This window comes from Bos javanicus, chromosome 7, assembly GCF_032452875.1.
Source record: "Bos javanicus breed banteng chromosome 7, ARS-OSU_banteng_1.0, whole genome shotgun sequence".
Lineage (NCBI taxonomy): Eukaryota > Metazoa > Chordata > Mammalia > Artiodactyla > Bovidae > Bos > Bos javanicus.
The window spans coordinates 51,326,690-51,347,127 of NC_083874.1; the positions used below are offsets into that span (position 1 = coordinate 51,326,690).

General features: G+C 44.0%; 2 protein-coding genes across 7 annotated transcripts; one reads left to right on the forward strand and one right to left on the reverse strand.

Moving 5' to 3' along the window:
• Positions 1–23: 23 nt before the first annotated feature.
• HARS1 (histidyl-tRNA synthetase 1) lies at positions 24–13,188 on the reverse strand. 3 transcript variants are annotated; one of them, XM_061423701.1, is made up of 13 exons: positions 13,017–13,188; positions 12,655–12,744; positions 7,030–7,149; positions 5,455–5,550; positions 4,707–4,832; positions 3,978–4,085; positions 3,731–3,829; positions 3,410–3,503; positions 3,105–3,232; positions 2,767–3,009; positions 1,107–1,223; positions 772–918; positions 24–586 (listed from the first exon to the last, which is right to left on the reverse strand). In XM_061423701.1, the coding sequence occupies exons 1-13, from the start codon at positions 13,104–13,106 to the stop codon at positions 335–337; spliced, it is 1,710 nt and encodes a 569-aa protein (XP_061279685.1). In that variant the 5' UTR covers positions 13,107–13,188; the 3' UTR covers positions 24–334. The 3 variants fall into 3 exon arrangements, with proteins under 3 accessions (XP_061279685.1, XP_061279686.1, XP_061279687.1); XM_061423702.1 differs by having other exon boundaries at positions 24–449; positions 12,915–13,188; XM_061423703.1 differs by having other exon boundaries at positions 24–449; positions 13,017–13,186.
• A 55-nt stretch (positions 13,189–13,243) lies between these two features.
• Positions 13,244–20,290, forward strand: HARS2 (histidyl-tRNA synthetase 2, mitochondrial). Of its 4 annotated transcripts, XM_061423706.1 has the most exons (14): positions 13,244–13,301; positions 13,403–13,553; positions 14,931–15,005; positions 15,391–15,510; positions 15,632–15,727; positions 16,550–16,675; positions 16,777–16,884; positions 17,146–17,244; positions 17,535–17,628; positions 17,961–18,088; positions 18,181–18,423; positions 18,577–18,693; positions 18,922–19,068; positions 19,485–20,290. In XM_061423706.1, the coding sequence occupies exons 2-14, from the start codon at positions 13,446–13,448 to the stop codon at positions 19,542–19,544; spliced, it is 1,521 nt and encodes a 506-aa protein (XP_061279690.1). In that variant the 5' UTR covers positions 13,244–13,301; positions 13,403–13,445; the 3' UTR covers positions 19,545–20,290. The 4 variants fall into 4 exon arrangements, with proteins under 4 accessions (XP_061279690.1, XP_061279689.1, XP_061279691.1 ...); XM_061423705.1 differs by having other exon boundaries at positions 13,258–13,553; XM_061423708.1 differs by lacking the exons at positions 13,244–13,301; positions 13,403–13,553 and adding an exon at positions 13,569–13,644.
• Positions 20,291–20,438: the final 148 nt, after the last annotated feature.

The following is a 20,438-nucleotide window of genomic DNA, read 5'->3' on the forward strand; positions in this document are numbered from 1 at the left end:
GGCAGGCAGTGACACAGACAGGCTCCAGTGGTTGAGGCATTTTATTGGACCTTCCAAGGCTGGTTGTGGGGAGCGTTCCCTCTACCTGGTTGTAGGGCTCTGCAGAAGAGACCATCTTGCGCCAGGTCCCTGTAGCCCAGGGACACAGGCAGGACTACTAAGCCCTCAGAGCCATATGGATAAATGGTATAGTACCTGACCATTTTTGTCTGTGATTACAAATAAAATAATCATAATAAAAATAAGTCTCTGTTCTGACCACTTTTCAGGTCTTCCTGTTGGGACAGAAATGTGCAAAGCTGTTGAAGTAGGTATGCAGAGTCTTATCTTAGCCTTAAATAGTGTGAGTCCCACTTTCTTCTGATAGTTTGCTCAACTCAGCAGATGCAAAGCGGCTGGCTTGTTCTCCTTTTGATTTCCTCCACAAGGTCTTCTCTTCGGACGTCCACCTGGCCAGGAAGGAAGGACAAGGTGGTATGAGCATCTTGTGTTCCACTGCTGAGCGCCCATGTCTTCTTCTAGTCATCAGGCCTGGCTCCGCTGGGAGCAGGAACCCAATCAAACACGTCAGGGGAGACAGTGCTTCCTAGGGAAGCCAGAGAGACACAGGGTATGTGGGGATGGAGACCATAAGCATAGTATCATGCTACCCCCTCAGTCCTTTAGGGGGCTACTATGAATGCCAGGCTTTTGCTTAGGTCTTGAATGGGCCGCCGCATCGAGAAATGGCATTCATTCCGTGTCCCTCCCCCTTCCTGCCCACCTACTTACCTCTTCCCTGCTGGCCACTGAGCGCAGCTTGATGACCCCATCCTTGAGCTCTTGCTCACCAATGATGGCCACCAGTGGGATGCCTGTCTCCTCACAGTACTGCAGCTGATTCAGTAACTTGGGGTTCTTTTTGTAGAGCAGTTCTGCCTGCAGGGGACCAGGGAAGAAAAAAAGCTGACTTCTGCAATCCTCAGGGACAACCTTCTTGGGGCCCCTCACTCTGATCTTCACCCCAAGAAATCATAGGAATGGCAGGGCCATTATGGATAAGCTTTTATTTCGTGTGTGTTCAGCATTCCCAAATGTGCTGCCACCGGGGGGCTTGCCTCCTCTACCTTGATCCCAGCATCCCATAACTCTGAGATGAGCTTCAGTCTCTCTTCCAGCAGCTTCTTCTGTGCAGATGCCACAAGCACCTGTGTCTCTGTGGTCCGTACCTTCTCCTCCAAGGCCTAGAAAAGAGTTAAGAAAGAGCTGAGCTAACCTTTACAACACCTTCAGTGAGCAAACAGAGCAGGCTCTTGTCAGTCATTCTGAGAGCAGGCCCCAACTCCATCAGGGCAGGCTAGTCTTTTCTCATCTAGCAATTGGGCAAAAATTAGCTCTTAGAAGAATAAGAAATGAACTGAGTGGCTTATGCATGACTTCCCAGAATAAATAATGGAGGGTAAAGGTAGCTTTTAAAGGAAATGGCAACCCACTCCAGTATTCTTGCCTGGAAAATTCCATGGACTGTGGAGTCTGGTGGGCTACAGTCCATGGGATCGCAAAGAGTTGGACACAACTGAGTGACTGAGCACACACAAAGGTAGCTTATGTACAGTTTATGAACAAGCTTATCTCCATCTACTATCTTGTGGATCCATCATAAGGAAGTGATATTCTGCATTCACACAGGCAATCCAATCACCCCTAGCAGTTCTAGTACTGACAGTCAAGAGACTGTCTCTTACTCTAAAGCCATAGGAGGGGTGTGGATGGAGGGGAGAAAGAATGCTGCTGCTGCCTGTTACTTTTTATGGAGAACTATTTCTATTGTTCTTACAATATAAGCTGCCCGTTGGAACTTCAATTGGAAAACAGTGACCTCAAGAAAAGGATGGGAGCAGTGGGAAGGTTACCCAAGAACAGTAGCAACAGAAGTGGGCCTGAGGCCACGAAGGGCTTTCCTCACATTACTGTAGGTGCTGGAGAGTCAAGATAGCCATCTCAAGGATCCCAGAGCCTCAGATACATGCTTTCCACTTAGAGATAGTATCAGAGTGACTGGGAGCAAGACTGGAGTTAGACTGCCTGCATTCAAATTCTGACTGTGCCACTTAAACCTTTGGCAAATTATTTTATCTATAATCTTCAGTTTCCTTGTCTGAAAAATGTCAATAATAAAAGTAGCTACCTTCTTGGGCTTCCCTCATAGCTGTTGGTAAAGAATCTGCCTGCAATGCAGGAGACCTGGGTTTGATTCCTGGGTTGGGAAGATCTCCTGGAGACGGAAATGGCAACCCACTCCAGTATTCTTGCCTGGAGAATCCCATGGCCAGAGGAGCCTGGGAGGCCACAGTCCATAGGGTCACAAGAGTCAGACATGACTTCGCGACTGAACTACTACTACTACCCTCAGAAGGCTGTTTAAGAAGTTTTTTAGACAGTGCATGAAAAGCATGAAGCACAGTGCCCAAGCACAGAGGAGTAAAATATTAAGTGTTCTGTATTATGAGAAAGATCCAGGTCTTTAGATATATTGGCCTGGATTTCTGACAGCTCTGAGCAAAGTAGGGACCCAGAGCAAAGGATTTTGTGAAGAAAGAATGATTAAAGATCCATCAAGCTGGCCTATATTAGGGTGAGAGTCTAAAGGACAGCAACTGTCTTCTCCCTTTCTTTGCAAAGATGCTTCTTGACCAGTGCAGTACTACTTCCTCCTTAGAGATCAAAGAAGATAGCTCAGGTGCCACCAACTACCCAGAATTTCCTCCACCCAGCCCCAAGCCCTACCTCCAGCCTCTGCTCCACGATGGAAAAGATCCGCTCTACTCCAATGCTGAGCCCCACACAGGGCACCTTGCGCCCTTTGGGATCAAACATGCCCACCAGCCCATCATAGCGCCCTCCAGCAGCCACGCTGCCCACACCCAGGGGTTCTTCCCCTACTCGGGCTGGGGGCTGTAGCAGCACTGCCTCATAGATCACGCCGGTATAGTAGTCCAGTCCTCGAGCAAGGCTCAGGTCGAAGGAGATCTGGGGGAGAAGAATATGGTCAATATCAGACGAGGCTCAAGGGCCGGCCTTCAGCCCCAGAGCTCAGCTGAGGCTTCCATCCCAACCTGACTCACCTTGTCAGCAATGCCAAACAAGGTCAGATACTCAAATAGCAGCTTCAGGTCTCCCAGGCCCTCGAGGGCCTGCTTGTTCTGGGACAGTTTAGGATCCTGGAGCAGCTGTTCCACTAGGGATACTCCACCTGGGGAGACAGATCTGTGAACCAGACTGACAAGAAGAAAAAGATACATGTATGCATACACACTCACACACTCCTCTCTCTCTCTTTCTCCTATGCACGTACACATACAAAAAGGAATTTCGGCTTTAGCGTGAGGGCAGTGGGATGGCTGCTCGGGAGGCAGGCTTTGTTTCTCACCGTGTTGCTGGACGTAGTCCCCAATGCGGTCAGCCACCTCAGGTGCCAGGCCCTTCTCTCCTACCATCTCATTCTTTACTTCCTCCCAGGACACCTGGGCAGACACATACGGGTCAGGGAACCCTGGACAGCTTCCCCAGGGCAGAGCAAGTATAAGCCCTCTTCAGGGGGTGTCTTGAGCAGAAGCTGCCTGTCAACGTATATCCTGGAGCTACTCTTCCTCTGTGGGCATAGAGGCAGGGCCCTCTCTCTCCTAATCTTTTCCATATCTCAGGGCAAGGTTGGACCTGGGAAAAGAACAGTCAAGTGTTTGGTGGTTACCTTGTCCAGCTTGTCCACTGAGGAGCAGATGGTGCGGAACTTGCTATCTGGAACACCACAGACGGCAAACATCCCATCTAAGATGCGCCGATCATTCACCTACAGTGATTCAAGGCACATAAGGAATCTCTTGACATGGCCCTTTACAGTGCTGGATGCTTACGCTCCTGTTGCCTCTGAACCAGGACCTTCCCCTGGGAGAGGCCAGGCCCAGCTTTGCCCCCCCGCAGCTCCACTCAGCTCTGACCTTGACCAGGAAGTCGCCAATCTGGAGTGAACTCAGGATCTCACACATGATCTTCAGGCACTCTGCATCAGGAAGCATGGGGTCAAACTGCCCAGCAATGTCAAAATCCTGTGGGGAGAGGCGTAGTTAGGGGTCCTCAAGGGCCTTGAGGGAGGGCTCCTGGGAGCTCTACTTTCCGTGAAGGAGGCCTTACTGCATTCACGTGCAGGCCACGTTCTTCATTTTCTGTCTGACTGTCAGCCCAGAGGAAAACCCCAGCCTTCCTGGGTCTCTTTACCAGGCCTGGTTTTCTTCCCATCTACTGGGCTATTCCTTTCAATATTTGTCCTTATTTCCTTCCACTGTTGTCGGGGGAGTTACCTGGCCTCAGTCATTTTCTCTCTTCATTTAGAAGCTCTGCCACCAGTCTGGATGACAGTACCTCAAATCCAATTTCCTCATCCTTTGCTGTCATCCTATCACTGTGGTTTAATATAAAGAGCACTGGACCAAGACTTCTGGTCCTAACTTTGCCTTTCTTATCCCTATAGTCTCTTCATCTTCCTGAGCCTCAAGTTTACTCATATGTAAAATGAGGAGAATAACCCCTGTATTGTATGTGAAAATACTAAATAAATCTTAGGGTTAGCATTATCTGGGGCATCTAGTTTGTTTAGGACACCATGAGTACTCAATAGGTTCTACTAGCCTGAGGGACTGCTGCCTTACCCAGCCTGCCCCCATACTCACACATTGGTAGAATTCCCGATATCGGCCTCGGGTCATGGCTGGGTTATCCCGCCGATATACTTTTGCTATGTGGTAGCGTTTAATGTTGGTCAGTTTATTCATTGCCAAGTATCGAGCAAAAGGAACCTAATGACAAAGTTAAGAAGAATGGCCCACTTATCACAGTCTGGAAGTTGATGATTCTCACCAAGCTGGGGTCTAAACCCACCCTTAAAACTACCACTTGTAAGATTAACAGCATTTCTGAACATCAGCAAGAATCAACTCTGTTACCACAGGGGCAGCTGAAGTCTCAAAAAATATTAAGGCTCTTTTCTTTTGGGGCCGTGGTAAGCACAGCAGAGGGGTGGGCGGATTGACCGGGGAGCAGAAAGGAGGCCCTATTCAGCGATGTCTAAGCAGATGATTCTCTGACATAGCTTGGAGATAAAGGAAATAGGCTTTTGGTCAATTAAGGAGAACACCATCCATTAGACAGGACAAGGGAGATGTATTCTGAAGCCAGGGGATTGCTGCCAGAGTCAGAACTGGACCCTGACATAAAGCTGAGATCTCACTCAGGATTTCAGAAGTCTTCTAAGGCTAGCTATGCTCTGTTTAGCCAAAGTCCAGTTCCTGCTTTAGAGAAAGAATTTCCCTGGCTGCAAGATTATATTTGATCCCAACTATGTCTAGCTGCCCTCAAACCTGAGGCTGGAAAAAGCCCCAGCCCAGTGAGGGCCAATCCATCCAAAGTTTAAAAAGATACAGTGAGGTCATATCGAAGAGAGAGCAGCTCCCCACCCTGGTCCTTCAAGTCATAGATAAGCTTAGAGTCTTCTCCATACTTTCCAGTGAGTGTTTCCTGGAGAAAAAGAAATGTGATCACAAAGATAAATTTAAAAATTTAAAAGGAAGTTTTAAAAACAAAACCCATTATAACGATGACTGATTTCAACTTACATTTCCTCTAAAATTCATATATTGAACCCCCAGTCACCTCAGATTAGGGCTCTATTGGGGGACAGGGTCTTTAAAGAAATAACTAAGCTAAAATGAGGTCATTAGGGTGAATCCTAATCCAGTAAAACTCATCTCCTTATAAAAAGGAAATCTGGACACAGAGGAGGGAAGATGATGTGAAGACACAAGGAAAAGACACCGTCTAAAAGCCAAGGAGAGAGACCAGGAACAGATCCTTCCCTCATGACCCTTAGAAGGAGCCAACAGCTTATCTTGGACTTCCAGCTTCCTGGCAATACATTTCTGTTGTTTAAGCCACCTAGTCTATGGTATTTTGTTATGGCAGCACTTGCAAAACTAATCTAGGTAGAAATAGAAATGAGTACAACCATTTGATGCAGAAATTCTATCTCTGTGAATTTGTCCTGTAGATAAATGCCCACTAGCACCAGACATTGTTCTAAGCCCTGTGTCTCCATCCATGAACAAAGGCAGTCCATGCCCTCTTGGATCTTCTGAAGTAATGACAAGAGACAGGCAGTACATTAATGCAAGGAAACAAATTAACAGATAATTTCTGATAGTGATAGCTGCTTTAATGGAAATAAAATAGGTTGATATGCTAGATAAGGGTTGCTTTAGAAAAGGCATTGGAGAGGATTATTTGAGGAATGGCTTTTTAATTAAGATATGAAATGAAAATCTGTCATGTCTAATTTAGCCTGAAATTAAAGTCATGCAAAGAGCTAGGGGAAAAAGGGAGCTCAGGAAGAGGGAAGAGCAAGAACAAAGGCCCTATGATATGCACATTTAGTATGTTCCAGGAACAGAAAAAAAGACCATGGTAGCAAAGTGGACAAGGGGAAGAATAGCATGAGATGAGAAGAGAAAGGTGGGCAGTTGCCACATCATGTAGGGCCTTGTAAGCCCGAGTAAAGAGCTTAGATTTTATTATAAATGCACTGGGAGCCAGTGGGTTTTAAGCAGGGAGTGATGCAAAGAACTGCTCTTTAATAGACTAGAAACCACCTCAAGATCCATCAATAGGAGACTTGGTTGCATATTTATCCTTTATACGTTTGATCTGCTTGTATCTAGGAAACATCTTGGGTACAGGTGACACAGAATTCAGGGTAGTCTGGAGCCATAACAGCTTCCACTGCTGAGAAGGGCTCTCTTTTGGAAGCTGCTGGCTGCAACCAAGGTAAATAAAAAGCAGGCCCTCTCCCTCTATGCCAGTCCCATTCCCCTTCTCATGGAGAAAATACCAAGCTTTGTCTGCAATAAGAGAGAGGCCTTTGGGCCTCACTCCCCTGCCACCCTCTTTGTTGTTGGTATTCCCATTCTTCCACTACATAATTTCTCCTCATCTGTCTCTCACCTTTAGTTCAAATACAGGTGTATCAATCACTTCTGCACCATGGCGCTTGAAGCAGCTGATGATTACATCAAACACCTTCTCTCGAACTGCCATCTGCCGGGGACTATAATCTCTTGTGCCCTTGGAGTCAAAATCAGCCAGAGAACCAAGGATGCAGTTTAAAAATAAAGAACAATACAGTCTAGAAATATACAAGTATGACTTCAATGATGATGAATGAAAACTCTGTCCCAAACTTAGATTTCCCTACAGGTCAGGGAGTTGTAAAACAGGTGCAAACAATTCCCTATTAACTACCACACCCATTAGCTCTCACCTTTCTAAATTTTGACCCATCTTTTACTTTGGTTCTATCTGCCAGAATTCTTGGAACTCTGTTCTCTAATTTTCCTAAACTCATTTTCTGGGATAACAAAACATTTCCCTGCCTAACAGAAAACATCTACCTGATGACAGGCAATATAAGCAACTCAAACTGGCTTAACTCATTGAATTCCAAATTTTACGAGTAATATTCTCTCCCAGCATACCTTAAAAAAAAATCCTATGGAGAAGGAAATGGCAACCCACTCCAATACTCTTGCCTGGAAAATCCCATGGACAGAGGAGCCTGGTGGGCTACAGTCCACGGGGTCGCAAAGAGTCAGACACAACTGAGCGATGTAAAAAAAAAAAAAAAAAAAAATCCTAGTGAATACTATTTACCTTTAATTTGTTTCTGATAGCCCTATGACATGGACTGACTAAATGAATTAGAACATGTTGAGACGTTAAATCATTATTTAAGGCCACTCAGCAGGTTCATGGCAGCCAGTACTAGAACTCTGTTCTTTCAGGTCAGAACTTCTAGTTTGGGCTTTTATATGCTACTCAAAAGTAGGACCGCTTTATATTCCTACTATTTACTCAGGACTCCAAAGTTGATTATTCCTATCAATATTTATCATGTTTGAAATTAAAACTGCAAACATTTAAAAATAGTAATTCACTTAACAAAAAAGAAAATCCATTACATGTTAACATAAATAACATTTTAGGAAAACATAACTACTTTCCAAAACAAAAAGATTTGGTGAGACGAGTGGCAATGATTTACATTTTTGCAAAGCTTTAATGTCTGGATTAACAGAAGTCAGCTTTATTCTCATATATGCTTTTTGCATTCAATTCTGTAGTGATATGTTGTTCTGGTTGAGTATATAAAGAAAATCTAGCCTTAAAGAGATGTATAATTATAGAAGGAGGAATATCTGAATAAACTTTTCAGCTAACTTTAGTTCTTTCAGTTCAGTTCAGTTCAGTTGCTCAGTCGTGTCCGACTCTTTGCAACCCCATGAATCGCAGCACACCAGGCCTCCCTGTCCATCACCAACTCCCGGAGTTCACTCAGACTCACGTCCATCGAGCCAGTGATGCCATCCAGCCATCTCATCCTCTGTCGACCCCTTCTTCTCCTGCCCCCAATCCCTCCCAGCATCAGAGTCTTTTCCAATGAGCTAACTCTTCTCATGAGGTGGCCAAAGTACTGGAGTTTCAGCTTCAGCATCATTCCCTCCAAAGTAATCCCAGGGCTGATCTCCTTCAGAATGGACTGGTTGGATCTCCTTGCAGTCCAAGGGACTCTCAAGAGTCTTCTCCAACACCACAGTTCAAAAGCATCAATTCTTCAGCGCTCAGCCTTCTTCACAGTCCAACTCTCACATCCATACATGACCACTAGAAAAACCATAGCCTTGACTAGATGGACCTTTGTTGGCAAAGTAATGTCTTTGCTTTTCAATATGCTATCTAGGTTGGTCATAACTTTCCTTCCAAGGAGTAAGTGTCTTTTAATTTCATGGCTGCAGTCACCATCTGCAGTGATTTTGGAGCCCCCAAAAATAAAGTCTGACACTGTTTCCACATCTGTTTCCCATGAAATGATGGGACCGGATGCCATGATCTTTGTTTTCTGAATGTTGAGCTTTAAGCCAACTTTTTCACTCTCCACTTTCACTTAGATATTCTTAAACTACACCAAAATCTGATTAGGGAAACTTCTTAAGGATTGGTTACAATGTGGAATCTAAAACTACATCGATGAACTTTTTACACTGTCACATTAAAATCCATTATAAGGAACACAGAATTCATAGACAGAAAGTAGAACACTACTTACCAAGGGATGGTAGAATGGGGTATCACTACCCCATTTAATGGGTAAAGAATTTTAGTTTGGTATGGTAAAAAAAGTTCTGGAGGATGAACAGTGGTGATAGTCACACAACAATATCAATGTACTTAATGCCACTGAACTGTACACCTAAAAATGGCTGAAATGGCAAATTTTATGTTATCTATATTTTACTACAATTTAAAAGGATCTGTTACTCTATCTTGTACTTGGAATGGCTGTTTTACCCAGGCATGATTTTATAACATCATGCATTGGTCATTTAGAAAATATTGGTTTTTTGATAACAGTTATATAGATATTCCAAATGTTGATATGCTTCATTATACAATATCAGAAAACCTTATTTGTTCATGTCACCATGCTGCTACTGCTGCTAAGTCGCTTCAGTCGTGTCCGACTCTGTGTGACCCCATAGATGGCAGCCCACCAGGCTCCCCCGTCCCTGGGATTCTCAAGGCAAGAACACTGGAGTGGGTTGCCATTTCCTTCTCCAATGCATGAAAGTGAAAAGTGAAAGTAAAGTCGCTCAGTTGTGTCCAACTCTTCGCAACCCCATGGACTGCAGCCTTCTAAGGCTCCTCTGTCCATGGGATTTTCCAGGCAAGAGTACTGGAGTGGGGTGCCATTGCCTTCTCCTCATGTCACCATAGATCTCATCAAAAAAGTTTTAAGTGTTGAGAAGCTGTCAGGCTCATGGTGGAAAATAACAAGTTCTAACTTTCTCTTGAACACCTGAATTTTATTTTACTGGCAACACATACTGTTGAATGTTTCCCTTGAGGTGTCAAGGTTTACTTTATTCATTTTTGTTAAAAGATCTGCCAGATATCCAGATCTTTAACACAATAGTTTTATCTTTCAGTTTTTCTTTCAAATACAAAAGGTTTTCCATGAAGAAAGCAGCTAGTTCAGCTTATAATTCATACATGGCACCAAGTATTTTTTCTATTTTGGGATGCAGCAGAAGTGCTTTATGCGTGCTTCCCATTACATCATGTAGAATATTAAAAAAGTGTACTCAAGGGTCAATAATCAATAAAATTAATAATTTTTACTGTTTTATCAAGGACATTCTTAAGTAAAACTGAATTTTTTTCCCCTGTGAGTTTCTGAAAGTAAAGAACATAAAGTGGCTATTAGTACAGCTCCATGCCAGCATCTTGATTTGTGCTAAGACACCAGCAGTTCTACACACCAGTGCTTTTGCACCTTCATTGCAAATGAAATGAGGGCATGTAACATTATGAAAATAATTTTGACCAGGAAGGCCCCTTGAAAGAGTCCTTTCCCTGTAATATTGAGTTTTTTGTTAACTAAGAATCACACGTCAAGAAATGTATTTCAACAAACTAGAGTAGATATTAACTCTTCACTATATTCACCTTTTCTTTTAACATTATATTATGGAAATTTTCAAACACACATTATAGAGAATAGTACACTGAACCACCAGGTATCTACTATCCCGCTTAAACAACTATCAACATCTGTATTTTTTGACTAAGCCCCATCATTTTTTCCTGCAGTATTTTAAATTAAAAATCCTAGATGTACTTTCATCTACAAATATTTCAGTATGATTTTCTAACATACAAAGATTAAAAAACAAAGCAGTGTAATACCTTTCTTACAACCAACACAACTTAAGATCAGCCCACCTAACAGCAACCCTTTAGATAGTGCCCAAACCATGTTTATTACTCCCAATTGTTGCAGTCATATCTTTTTATGCTTGGCTTGTTTGAATCAGATTCTAAATAACTTCATGCCTTGTACTGGGTTGATGTGTCTCATGTCTATTTAATCTGCAACAATTTTCTTTTTTTTAAATTGTCCTTTCTTGTTGAGGAAATTGAGTCATTTTTCTGAAAGAATTTTTCTTATTCTAGATTTGGTTAACAGTAAACTCAATGTGGTCATTTAACCTGTGTTCCTCCATTTCCCATATTTCTAGTAAACTGGTGGTTAGATCTGAAGACTGATTAGATTCAGGTTCAGTTGTTCTTGGCAAGAACACTTCATAGGTGGTGCTGTGTACTTCTTATTGCATCACATCTGGTGGAATATAATATCTGGTTGTCCTACTTTTAGCAATGCTAAGATTGATCATAGGGTTTAGGTGAGGCCAGCCTGATCTATCAATAAATCCCCATTAATCTTTTCACCCAATAGTTTGAATAGCTATTGATGGTTACTGCCTTGGGTTTTTACACTGTCTTTTTAATGTCTGAAATGAGTTACATGTAGAAAATAATAGCTCAATGATTTTAGGAGCCCAAAGAATTACTCTTAAAAGGTGACATCTCAATATAAGGAAGACAAATCATCTCCTACTGCGGAAGTAAATTTCATATACATTCACTGAATACCTATTTAGTCCCAGGCACCTAGTTTCAGCCTCTCAGGTTAAATCAACCATGTGAATAATGAAAGGTCAGCAATAAATGCAATAACAGAATATTTATGAAGTGCCAAGGTACCTAGATGATGGGTAAGTAGTCTGGTTTATAGAACTCACAGAAAGTGTCACCTGAACTGAAATCATGGAGGCTGAGTTAGCAACTTCATTCCACTCCACTGTCCTTCTCTATTTGATTCCAGACATAAAGTCTTTTTCTAGTTCTTGGATAGTACCAAGAGTCTTTCTTGCTTCAGGATTTCCCTACCCTGCCTGGACCTATCTTCCTCACATTCTTCACCTGGCTGTCTCCCACTCATCTACAGATCAACTAGTCTATTACTTCCTCAGACTCTGCAGTTCTCCCTTATTTTTCTCAGAGAATCCTTTCTATTTCTTTACATAACTTAACACAACTTGTATTACATATCCACGTGTGGGATTATTTTTCTTCCCAAGTCTATTTCCACTGTAGGATGTAAGCTCTGTGTGTGTGTGTGTGTGTGTGTGTGTGTGTTTAGTCGCTAAGTCGTGTGCAGCTCTTGCGAACCCATGGACTGTAGCCCACCAGGTTCCTCTGTCCATGGGATTTCCAATGCAAAAATACTGGAGTGGGTTCCCATTTCCTTCTCCAGGGTATCTTCCCCACCCAGGGATGGAACCCGTGTCTCTTGCATTGCAGATAAATTCTTTTATCACTGATCCACCAGGGGAGCCCAAGCTCTCTGAGGGCAGGCTATATTGTTCACCATGGTAAACTCACTGCTTTGTACACTGCTAGGAACACAGTAAGCACTCAGTAAATATTTACTGAATGAAAAGAGGAGTAGACTCCCCTAAGCAACCAGCTGGCCTAGTTTCTTTCATCACTTTGTCATCCCAGAATGACTCAGATAGAGTCCAGTTCAGCCTGGCGCCAAGAGCAACTTGCTGTATCCTCTGCAACATTTCAGATCCTCCTCAGTGATCTGGTTCAGGGGGGCAGGCATATGCGTCCTTGTGAGTGGAATTAGGGACCCTCTAGGAGGCTCCCTAAAGGCATAATATTTACCTTGGGGGTTTTGAGCACAAACTTCGGTTTTCCTTCATCAGGGCCCAGCTGTGCCTTCAGTTTCAGTAGTTTTGCCACCTCCTCCTCGATCTGTGGAGGGAAAGTAGGCGCTGGACTACCACATCTGCCACTCCCTCCCGCTCCCGCTATTCATTCAGTATCCCTCCCTCATCAGGATGTGGGGCATATCTTTCTCCTAGCTTTGCTTCTCCCAAATCCTACCCCAACTACCTCCCCACTCAGCCCGTCCTGCTATTTACCAGTCGAGTCCCTTCTTCCAGATCCCTATCCTCTATGCAGACCACCCCCGCTCTGTCCTCGCTGGCCTCATTTTGTCCTCTCTTCCGCCGCCTGGGTCGCACCTGCTCCGCGCTGGCCTTCTGCTGCTTAAGGCCCCGCACACGCTCTCCCTGAACTCGCACCAGATCCTCCAGCGCCGCACGATCAGCCATACTTGCTGCTGACTGCAACTGACTGCTGGCTAGATAGGCTGCGGTGGCCACAGCCTCGACTCGGAGGACTTCCGGATATCGAGTAGTTGGCCCATACGCCTAGAGAGCCACCGCCCAATAAAAAATTACTTCCGACTCCTACCGGAAGTGCGGAGGCCGGGCGGGAGCCGGAGAGGAGTGGAGTTAGTGTGCTAGGTTTGAGAAGTTGTAGACCCACTTATCTCATCTTTGGTGCTCGGTTTCGCCTCCACAGCGTCCTGTAACCCTTTCTGGGGTCCTGTCTGCCTCATTCTTAGGTCCTTTGCCTCTTGTTCCGGAAGTCCTGCTTCCTGCCGCAAGATGCCCCAGCTTGGACTCCTACCTGGGAGAGCCTGGACTGTGTTGCTTGGCCTGCTCCGGCCGCCGCCCGGTGCTCTGTGCATCAGGGCAGTCCGTTCTCACAGTCAGGTGAGCCAGACTGAGATAGCTCTGGTCTGTCGGGGCAGGATCTCCAGATCTGAAAGCATGGACTCTCAGCCTGTACTCCCGCCGTATTACAGTCGGTATTTAGTGAGTGCCCTCGATGTACCGACACAGAGTTAAGGCCTTTTAGGATGCTTTATTATTTAATCATCAAAGCAATCTTGAGAGGTTGGGGTTATATTTCCATTTTATAGTTGAGGAAGCGGAGGCTGCAAGGTTAAATGACTTACGTGTGGCTACGTAGTAAGGGAGCATTTAAGTACAGGTCCACAATCCCTTATCTGAACCTTTTGGGCTCAAACACATAAAAAAATTTTTTTAAGCAAAGAATGTGAACATAACCACTTACGACTATAAGTAAAATGAGTTCACGTTAGAATTTACCTCAAAATGAATCTCCCTCATCCCAGTTTGTAGTTTTCAAAGATTATGGATTCTTAGGAGGGGCTGTGGGCTTCACTGCCCTGCCTTGGAGGATAGAATCAGCCAAAGTATGAACTACACCCTCTATATTTCTGGAAGGGTGTATAGTCTGCTGGTAGTAAAATCACAGATTCTGTTTTACCTTGGGAAAGACACTGTTGACTTCCTAGTAGATGCTTTGTGTTATGTCCAACAGGGTGCATATCTTTTGTTATTTGCAGACACAGCATTCTATTAATCTTTTTTTTTTTTTTTTAATCCTTTCCTGTTTGTTCCACAGGCATTGTTCTCTGTTCTTGGAAGAAAAAGAATGGGCTGTTCTTGGGCTGGTTCTCTTCTGTCTTCAAGTTATTTTTTTCCTATCTCTAAGCCTAATGACCATTACTATCTTATTAACAATTTTTATTTTTTGCTCTTTGAGTGGAGACTGAGAACTGGAGATCATACTAGTCCCTACTTCTAGATGGTCAGTGGTGGTAGTCTTGGGTTTCTTTGTGCCTTCATTGTTTTTGGGTGGTTAAACTTTTCCGTATGTTTGAAAACTCCAGATATGGTGAGGAAGCTTATATAGTAAACACCTGATCTTCTGTGTATCACATATATAGCTGGGTTTTTGGAAGTGTGCTGAGATTAGGATAGATAGCGTAGTGTTAAGAGTTCGTATTGCTCAGGACCAAAAGTATTTGCAGGTTGGTGGTGCACAGGGCCAGAGATACCACAGTCCTGGCCAGTATTTGGTTGAGCTAAGTCTTAGTTGCAGCATGCAAGATCTTTTAGTTGTGGCATGGGAACTGCCATTTGCAGCATGTGGGATCGAGGGGACCAGGGATCAAACCCAGCCCCCCTTGCATTGGGAGTGTGGAGCCTTAGCTGCTGGACCACCAGGGAAGTTCCTTTGGCCAGTATGAGAGAAACTGTATCTCACATTTTTCCTGCCAGGTTGCAGAGGCACTGTTTGCATCCCAACTGAAACCTCATCAAGAGAAGTCAAATTTTACTATCAAGACCCCAAAGGTAATACCCTGTACCGCACCCTGTCCATTAGAGTGCCTTAGAGTTCTGCCCTCTGCTTCCCTTCCCAACCACTTTTAATGTTTTTATTTGTTTTGGCCATACTGTGTGTCTTACAATGCAGAATCTTAGTTCCCTGACTAGGGGTTGAACCCATATCCTAAACACAGAGTCCTAACCACTGGACCCCCAGGGAATTCCCTACTTTTAACATTTTTTTAAACTAATTGTAAAAAAGTCTTTACTATTCTGGAGGTACTGGGTGGGGCTCATAGTCATCTGAACCCAAAGTGATTTCAACTCCATACCTTAGATTGTAGATATAGTTTAACTCTTTGTCTTAAATGGACTTGATTTTGTTTTCACTCCGGCTTCTTTTGATTTCTAGGGTACCAGAGATCTTAGTCCCCAGCAGATGGTGGTGAGGGAGAAAATTCTTGATGTGGTTGTTAGCTGCTTTAAACGTCATGGAGCAAAGGGGTTGGATACCCCGGCATTTGAACTAAAGGTAAGAGGAGAAAAAAGTGCAGGAACACCATTTCTTCACCTGCCTTATTTCCCAAAGGGCTTCTAGCCTATGTTCTGGAGTTTTCCTTTTAACCATGGCACTTTCTGTTTGACCTCTGTAGGAAATACTTACTGAGAAGTATGGAGAGGACTCTGGACTCATCTATGATCTGAAGGATCAGGGCGGAGAGCTGTTGTCATTGCGCTATGACCTTACTGTATCCTGAGTTCTGGAGGCTTCCCTCTTTCAAACTCAGAGGGCAACTCTGACTAACCAGAAAAGAGTGGCTCTGGGATCCTATAGTCTTGTTGGCAGCAGTCTTTACTTCTAGTTTCTTCCAGAAGGCAATTCTGCCAGCACAGCCTGTCCTAGTGCCTTGTCATTTAAGTTTATAGTTTGTTAGGTGACCTTCCCTGGTGGTTCAGTGGTAAGACTCATGCAGGGGGTACAGGTTTGATCCCTGGTTGGGGAACTGAGATTCCCCCATGCCATGCAGCACAGCCAAAAAAAAAAAAAAATAGTATGTCAGCATCCCTGGGGGAAGCTTGCCGAAATACAAATTCTTGACCTCTAGCCACTGATGTTCTTAATTCTGTAGCTGGAGTGGGAGTTAGCAATCTGCATTTTAAACAGGTACTTGGGAATTAGGATGTAGGTGGTCCTTGAGCATTTGAAGAAAAATTGACTTAGAAATTGTGGACAAATCCAGGTTCTGAAGCTTGACTCTTCTAAGACAGTCAAGAATTGACCTGAGTGGGAGGGAATGCCCAGACTTGAAGTTCTTGGGTCATTTCTATCTCTGTTTCCACTGCTTTTTACAGAACTTACAGTCTTGCTAGCTGGGATTCCTTCGTTTGACACTATTTAACATATATTGATTGCTAAGCCATGGGTATAGTGAGAAAGGAGACAAAGAAGGTCCTTGTTCTGATTCTGGTGGGTGAGATCTGATTGATAGAGCCCCAGTCCTCCCTAATGTCTTTCCACTGGGCCTAAACTTTGTATGCAGTATCGTTCTTCCTTAACCTATTTATGTAAGGTCCCTTTTGCTCGTTATCTGGCCATGAATAAAGTGAAGAAGATGAAACGCTATCATGTTGGAAAAGTGTGGCGGCGGGAGAGCCCAACCATAGTCCAAGGCCGCTACCGGGAGTTCTACCAGTGTGTAAGAGACCTGATGGAGGCAGCATGGTTTGATAGTTCTGGGGGCCACAACTGGGGAACTGGCTGCTCAGTAATTTTTTTCTGTCTTTTTTTTTGCTGCAGGATTTTGACATTGCTGGTCAATTTGACCCTATGATCCCTGATGCAGAATGTTTGAAGATCATGTGTGAAATCCTTAGTGGATTGCACCTGGGGGATTTTCTCATTAAGGTGAGGCCAGAGCTGAGGACTGAGAAGCGAAGTCTGGATTTGGCCTAATGCCGTCTCAACTGTCTCAAGACATAGGTGACACCAGCCATTGAGGCTATAGCTCTAGGATTTTCTTTGTACAGGTGTTGCATTTCATATCTATATCTATATAATCATTCTGTGAAACTTCTGTCCCTTTTGAGTCAGGAGAGTTGGGACTGCCATTGTTTTGATGGAGAGGTCATTGACAAGGCATTTGGGTTGCTTCCATTGAGTTCACAGGTCAGTGACCGACGGATTTTGGATGGGATATTTGCTGTCTGTGGTGTTCCTGAAAGCAAGTTCCATGCCATTTGCTCCTCGGTAGACAAACTAGATAAGGTAATGAAGAAGACATGCTTCAGTAGACCCTGCCTTCAAACCTATACCCTTCGAGGAGATTGTGGCCAGAAGTGAGTTATTTCTGGGAGGAAAGTAAGGAGACATTCTGAAACAAGACCTGAATTTTGCTGTGCAGTGGAGATTATCGCTAGATTTCCTAAGCTGCCTCTAACTGTGCTGAGTATAGTGTTAGCTACTTGTGACATACCTAATGAATGAAACAAGATGTCCTTTTCCATTTAGAGAAAGAGGGATCTTGGGGCTAGCCTAATGTTTGGATGTTTGTGCAGATATCTTGGAAAGATGTGAGACATGAGATGGTGGTAAAGAAAGGCCTGGCTCTTGAAGTGGCTGATCGAATTGGGGATTATGTCCAATGTCATGGTAAGAACCACTGTTTTTATTTTAGAGGTACGTGATAGAACCAGAGTAAGGGTCATCCGTGTATAACTTCTACCTCTGAAACAGCTCCTTTCCATAAATGTGCTAGGTTCCAGAGCCTGGTTTGAATTTAATAACCTTTTTACTTACTATAACCAGTTATGTCAAAGATGGAGGTAGATGAGGGAAGTCTGGTCAGATGTGATCAGGATGTTTCTTTTTTTTTTTTTTAAAGAATATGAGGAGGACTAGTTGGAGTACATTAGGGTTAAATTTGAATGAAACACATCTGGGTGTATAGCAGAGACCTTATTTCTCCCCACATGTCTCCCCAGGTGGGATATCCTTGGTGGAGCAAATGTTCCAGGATCCCAGACTATCCCAGAACAAGCAGGCCCTAGAGGGGTTGGGAGACCTGAAGCTGCTGTTTGAATACCTGACTTTATTTGGAGTTGCTGAAAAGGTTAGCTGAGTAGGGAGTTGACCTCTTGCTGTGTCTAGGGCTCTTACGATCCTGAGTCTTGTGTGACATTGACTGTAACTTTGTCTCTGCAGGTCTCCTTTGACCTGAGCTTGGCTCGAGGCCTGGACTACTATACAGGAGTGATCTATGAAGCAGTGCTGCTACAGACCCCAGTGCATGCTGAGGAGGAGCCCCTGAATATGGGCAGTGTGGCTGCTGGTGGTCGCTATGATGGGCTGGTGGGCATGTTTGACCCCAGAGGCCACAAGGTGCCATGTGTGGGGCTCAGCATTGGGGTAGAGCGAATCTTCTCCATTGTGGAGCAGAGGATAAAGGTAGGTCCTTGGTGGGGTTAGAGTGGGGCTGCATACCTTAAAAACTCATGTTTCTGGAGGTGCAGTTGGACTGTTTTTTGATGATTGTTTTTGATTTTTTGAAATATTGGTGCAAAAGTTTTATTGGTTTACTTTCTCTCTCTCTTTTACTAGACTTTTGGTGAGAAGATACGGACCACAGAGACCCAAGTGTTTGTGGCCACACCACAGAAGAACTTTCTTCAAGAACGGTTGAAGCTAATTGCAGAGCTTTGGGATGCTGGGATCAAGGTATAAAGGAGCTAATATCTACACCATCTAGGTATATGTAGAATTCATGCACCAGGCCCACTTCTAGCTTATACCTAGGGTGGAACTCAAGAGCTTTCTAGTATTCACTGGAGTATCTTCTTAGGGTACAAGTAGGCTAGCTACTTAATTTTTAGATATGTTTGCTCCTGGGATTTCAGTGGTATACTTAACTTCTAAATCCCCTATTCTTAACTTCACCCTGTTTAGGCAGAGCTGATGTATAAGAACAACCCTAAACTACTACCCCAACTGCACTACTGTGAGAACATGGGAATTCCACTGGTGGTCATTATTGGTGAGCAAGAACTGAAGGAAGGGGTCATCAAGCTCCGTTCAGTGGCCAGCAGGGAGGAGGTGAGTCAGGCCAGCCAGAAATAGAAGGGACCAAGTGTTTCTACCTTTCTTAGATTCTTTGAGAAATATGTATATTTTAGCTGTGGAAGTATCTCCAGGGTTAATAGTGATAGAGGTGAATGAGGCTCCATCCTGGGCAACCATTATAGCTGATGATTGGCTGGATGGGCAAAAAGACAAGTGAAATCTCCATGGGTATTTCAAGATTAATCAACAAAACAGACATAGATTAGGTATTTGAATCACTTTAGTCTTGAGGGGAAACATTCTCCAGGTCAGGTTGAAGCACGTACTCCTCCCTACTGGTTGCCCAAGTAGTGGGAGCAGTTGCAGAGTTAAATGAATCCAGAAAAGCAGAGGCTAAGAAACTAGTATCACTCTCTAGTTTGTCACGTGAGGGTTCTCTTATGTTTCAGGTGGCCATTAAACGGGAAAATCTAGTGGCTGAAATTCAGAAACGACTGTCTGAATCTTGATCATTACCTGAATGCCATCTGCTGATCTTTGTAGAAAAAGTTTCACCTAGGACTGACTTCGTAATGGACTTCACACCTGCTGGCCAGAATTTGTGACAAGTGTGTCTGGATCCTTCATCCTTTCTGGGTACAGAACTGTAGAATGCCCTGAGGACCCCTAGGTTAGTGTGAGCAGCTGTGCATGGGCACAGATGGCTGGTATGTAAAAGAGATATGCTGTAACTGCCAAGGCAAATGGCAGATTTGAAATGCCGTTGAACGCTACCAACAATGTGCTGAGATGGTTGCTGTCAGCAAGTCTCTTGGAAAGTCACCTCAGGTTGAGAGGATTCTGAACCATTGAGATAAAAAGTCAAATATTTAGCCTTCCACTATGGCTTCTGGAAAGTTTGTCCAAAACCTAGTCATGGGCTGTCCAGGGAGTTTTGGGGAGACAGCAAGGAGGGGAAATGACCGCTTTCTGTTTTGTTTGAGAACAGAGATGCTATCCTAAGGGCATTGCACTGCCCATACTGATGTGGCATCTCTCTAGCCCATCCACTTTTAATAATAACAGAGTAAGCCTGTTTGTTTAATAATCTTGAATGTTGAACTTAATAGGTGACCTGACAAGATGGAGATATGTTTTTGGAGCCCATTACCTGTGCCGGAATCACTTCTCTGACTTCCATGTCCTGCCATGGAGGTAGCTGTTCTTGAAGAGGTTGTATAATATATTAAATAAAATTTAAATGGAGTATGAGTAATTCATTATCAAGGGGTTGGTTTGCATAGGCCATAGAAAATGCTTGAGTGTACACTGGAGGATTCTGTGAACTAGGAGTAATCTCCCTGGGGTGATGCTTGTGTATTGAGTGAAGGGAGTGACCACAGTTCCCCCTTCCCCCAACTTAG

Coding starts and splice junctions, on each gene's coding strand:
- HARS2 (XM_061423706.1), top strand. CDS start 13,446: ATGCCCCAGCTTGGACTCCTACCTGGGAGAGCCTGGACTGTGTTGCTT. Junction 15,728..16,549: donor CATTGCGCTATGACCTTACT/GTATCCTGAGTT, acceptor TATTTATGTAAG/GTCCCTTTTGCTCGTTATCT. Junction 19,069..19,484: donor CAGTGGCCAGCAGGGAGGAG/GTGAGTCAGGCC, acceptor CTTATGTTTCAG/GTGGCCATTAAACGGGAAAA.
- HARS1 (XM_061423701.1), bottom strand. CDS start 13,106: ATGGCTGATCGTGCGGCGCTGGAGGATCTGGTGCGAGTTCAGGGAGAG. Junction 1,224..2,766: donor TCGTGGAGCAGAGGCTGGAG/GTAGGGCTTGGG, acceptor ACTCTTTTCTAG/GCCTTGGAGGAGAAGGTACG. Junction 587..771: donor CAGTGGCCAGCAGGGAAGAG/GTAAGTAGGTGG, acceptor TGGCTTCCCTAG/GAAGCACTGTCTCCCCTGAC.